At 36.8% G+C, this 4,438-nt stretch overlaps 1 protein-coding gene across 1 annotated transcript; it reads left to right on the forward strand.

The window, feature by feature from the left end:
* Positions 1 to 1,873: 1,873 nt before the first annotated feature.
* On the forward strand, positions 1,874 to 3,565 carry LOC107421430 (probable transcription factor At1g61730). The gene has a single exon (XM_016030668.4). The coding sequence runs from the start codon at positions 2,092 to 2,094 to the stop codon at positions 3,343 to 3,345; it is 1,254 nt and encodes a 417-aa protein (XP_015886154.1). The 5' UTR covers positions 1,874 to 2,091; the 3' UTR covers positions 3,346 to 3,565.
* The last annotated feature ends 873 nt before the right edge of the window (positions 3,566 to 4,438 follow it).

Below are 4,438 nucleotides of genomic sequence, written 5' to 3' on the forward strand. Positions count from 1 at the left end.
TATTGTTTCATTTTTTATCTATACTCAATTAATGAAATTAAACATTCTTTTAGTTTCCCTTAATTTCTAAAAACCTAAATGCACTAGGAATTGCTTTAGTAAACTTCGAATTACAAATTTTACAGTATAATAGAAATTACCCCAAAAATGATAAAATTCTAAATATTCATCCATAATTGACAAACTATATACTAAATAAAAGATTGTAAGATAAACATTAAGGATACTTAACTCATTTTAACATAACTCACATCCAGTGGTGGAAAAATAGCCAAAAAAATTCGTCCAAATTTCAAATTTATTGTAACTCTTAAGCGGCTTAGAATTAGGGAAAATGAAGGTTATATTTGGAACAAAGAGGTTTAAAATAGAAGGGATAAAGGAATGAGTAGGGCTAAGTTGGTCGGAAAATGACTGAATTGCTAAAAAATTAATTTGTGCCATCGCCAGCATTGAATGCCTAATCTGGGCGCATCTTGTGACGGCTCGCTGTGATTTTTCAACAATGGTCAGAAATTCAATGGGCTTTGTCTAGATGTGGTGTGTGTGACTTATGGATGGCCTGAAAATAGTCAATTCGACCCGAACAGAGAGAGAGAGAAAGAGAAGGTGAGGCCGTCGGGGAAGAGGAGAGATAAAGAGAAGAAAAAAAAGTAAAAGAAAAAAGAAGTGGACACATGGCACCTATCGATTGGTGACATGTGGCACCGATCAAAGACACTTTCAAACATTGCCTTGTATGTTTTTCGATAAAATTATCCGGGAGACCTATACTAGTAAAACAATTATAAAATTTTATAGAGTTATAACTTTCTAATCGTATCTTTTAATTAAGCGTGCTATCAGTTTATACACTTGTATTAATAAGCACTATGCAATGGTATGTTGGTCAACATCGAATCTTGACCTAATAAAAAGTCAACTTTGAACCTCATTTATCAATTTGGATCAAATTTTATTCTGACTATAACTTCTCAGTCTTATTTTAGAATTAGGTGTGCCATTATTTATGGACTCATTGTGACGTGTCCTTCGCATGGTGTCCTAGACAAATCGTGGCTTTAGCTATACCAAAAAGTCAACTGTGAGATTCGCTAAGTCAACTCCGATCAAAATTGATTAAAAATTTAAATTTTAATTTTTTTCTCGAATGTTACATACACTTTAATATTAATGATGTGATAATTAAACTTTATAATTTATAATTAAAAGCGCAACAATATCCAAATTATGATACATTAAAAAATTAAAGGTTATAACCTAAACTGTGAAACTTTGACTATTAAAGGTATGAATAGTACAATTAGAGCATCCTCAAGGGAATCGTTAAGAATAAAGAACATCTTTCATATAATAAAAAGCATCTTTAAACATAAAGAATAAAACTTTTAAAATTTCTCCAACAATACTTTTTGTATTACATTCTTTATTTTTATTTTTTCAATAAATATTTATTGTTATTTGTATTGTCTTCTTTTTTTTTGTTTTTTAATAATAAATAGTAATTAAAATATATTAATATAATATAATAGTTTTGAAATTTGATAATTGTTAAATAATATTAATATAATACTATATAAAAAATGTTTCTGACTCTCCAAAATCCAGTTTATATTTTAAAAAATCAAAATATAAAATAGATTAAAGCTTGTTTTTAGAAATTGATTTTTTAAAATAAAAAATTTATAATGGATAAAGAAAATGTTATAGATGCCCTTCTTCGGAGAGCAAGCGAAATCATATTGAATTATAAAACCACAGCGACGATACAAGTTTCGTCGTTTGACCTTGTTAGAGCCAAATGGAAGACATGCAATAGGTTACCTATTGAAATAGGGAGACGGACTTTTCCTAGTCCCTTTAATCGAAGGCCGAAGGCCGAAGCGTCGCAGCAAGCTATCCAACGACAACAACTAATGAGCATGCATAAATTTGACTTCGTATATATTCCCAAGAAATTAGTTTTTTAACACAGAAAACGCAAAGCCAAACTTAACCTAACCCCCGTTATCGTTCTGCGCTTGTGGTTACCCAACAAAGCCAGCCTCTGATTTCTCAGAACCCTAGATTTCTCTCTCTTTCTCTCTCTCCATGGCACCTAAGCGACCGTCTCCTCTTGATGAGCCCCCGGCTGCTTCTTCATCAGAAGAGGAGGATGCTTCATCAGGAGAGGAGGAGGAAGAAGAAGAAGCTTCCGGATCTGAGTCCGGATCCGAAGAAGAAGAAGAAGAAACCGAAGACCCAAAAACCTCAGTTTTACCCTCTAATCATGCCGCTGATAAGAAAGCCCCTTCCAAAAAGGCTGACCCTGCTGCTGCCAATTCAAAGCCACACTCCTCGTCCACCGGATCCGAATCCGAAACAGAGTCCGGTTCGGACACTGAACCGGAAAATACCCGACGGCCCACCGGGGCAGCCGATCCTAATGTCAAACCCATCGCTTCGAAACCCATGGAAGAGACATCCACTGCTAAGAAGCCTAGATCGAAGTCCAACGCAACGCCGGCGGCGAGGTTACCGGCGAAGCGGCCAAGCGGCGAGAGTGAGGCCAAAGAGTCGAAGCGCGCTAAGAAGAAGGGTCAGGAACCCGAGGACGAGGACGAGCCTGGCACAGCCTCAGTGGCTGAGGAAGAACAGAAAAAACCTGGAGATGAGAAGAAGCTGTTCCAGAGGCTATGGAGCGAGGACGATGAGATTGTGATATTGAGGGGTATGATTGACTACACTGCTAAGAAAGGGGCAGACCCATCTGCGGACATGAATGCCTTTCACGATTTTATCAAGAAATCGCTTCAGATTAATGTCACCAAGGCTCAGTTGGCGGATAAAGTTCGAAGATTGAAGAAGAAGTATGAGAACAATGCTGGTAAGGGTAAGAAGTATAACCCCACCAAGCCTCACGAGCTGAAGGCATTCGAATTGTCGAAAAAGATATGGGGTGGTGAAGGACCTAGTGGGGGAGGAGGGGATGAGCCCAAGTCTAATGGCAAGGTCAGGAGTAACCAGAAAAGTAATAGGTCCTTGGCTCTGCTGAAAGCAGAATTGCTTTCTACACCCGAACCTCCCAAAGAGGCTGAGAAGATGGAGATCGATGGGAATCCCGGCGTGTCAGAAAGCTTGAATGAGGTAGTTGAGTTTGGTAAGAGTTTGGCAGTAGTGGGTTTGCCAGAGCATGTTGTGAAGAAGGGCCTCGATTTAATTTCTGGATCAAAGAAAGCAGAGTTGGAGGAGAAGTGGAAGAAGCTGCATGTTGCCGAGTTGGAGCTTTATGCTAAGCGGACTCAGTTGATCAGTGAGCAAGCCAAGTTGATTCTGGATGCATATAAGAGGTCATCAGACCATTAAGTACAAAAGTTATTATGGATTTTGGGTTTAAGAGGGTTTTTTTTGGTTTCTTTCATGGTAGGGTTTACTTATTATGCAGTTTGTAGTATTTACCTGCTTTATTTACTATTTAGTTTTTTTTTTTTCTTTTTTCATGCACAGAGTAATTTGCCTTTGTTGCTTAAACCTCTATCGTCCTTCTCTTTGTTTATGTTGTTAATTAGTATTATTTTCAATCTTACTTCTGAATGTTGGTATGAGTTTACTTGCTTTTATCGATAGCTGGATTAGTATTGAATGAATGTAGGGGATGTTATGTTAAAAGGAGGTTTCTGTGAATTTTATGTTGGTCTTCCTATCTCAAATTATTCTGCAATTTTATTGCAGTATAGGCTTTCACGTGCTTATCTTTGTAAGTCATCCGAATACTAAGTTTTGAAAATTATGAGGTTTCATTCCTAGTTTGGCTCTTATCTCTCTGATTTGTGAGATCTGTTCCACTTTTATCAGCATTCCCTGTTACCCGGTTCTTTTGGTAGTTTCTTCTTAGGTGCCTTTGATGTTTTTGTTATTTATATGTTGACTAAAAAGATCGTATATTTGTCCAGTAAAATAGTTTTGAATTGTCATGTTATTAAGGGGAAATTTTTAGTGCTCTGGGTTCGAAGTTCTTATATTGTTTTTTTGGGTGGAAGAGGCAGGGCTACTAGTGTATTGGACTAGTAGTTTAATTGAGTAAGCCTTTTAGAATAGATGGCTTTATTGAGCAAGGTTGTTGTACAGTCTTATGATTCTTGGTGGTATGGTTTTAAGGGATATGTGGATGTCTTAACATGGGCTGGTATTCTGGGGTTGGGGTTGGTTCCCTGCCTTGTAGAGTTCTGTTAGACTTTTCATCTTCTGGTATCTGTTAGACTTATGTTATTTGATTATATAATTCCTTTCTGGTTTTATAATTGATTTGGACGTCTCATGGAGAATAGTTGGTTATTGAACATTTTCTTAATATTCGTTGATTCCAAATAGTAATCTCTACAAATGCTGGTTTCTTTTAGTGGGAATAGCCTTGTTTGATTAAGCATATTGTCATTGAGGTTCAACAGTTATTTCTGTA

Source organism: Ziziphus jujuba, chromosome 1, assembly GCF_031755915.1.
Source record: "Ziziphus jujuba cultivar Dongzao chromosome 1, ASM3175591v1".
NCBI lineage: Eukaryota > Viridiplantae > Streptophyta > Magnoliopsida > Rosales > Rhamnaceae > Ziziphus > Ziziphus jujuba.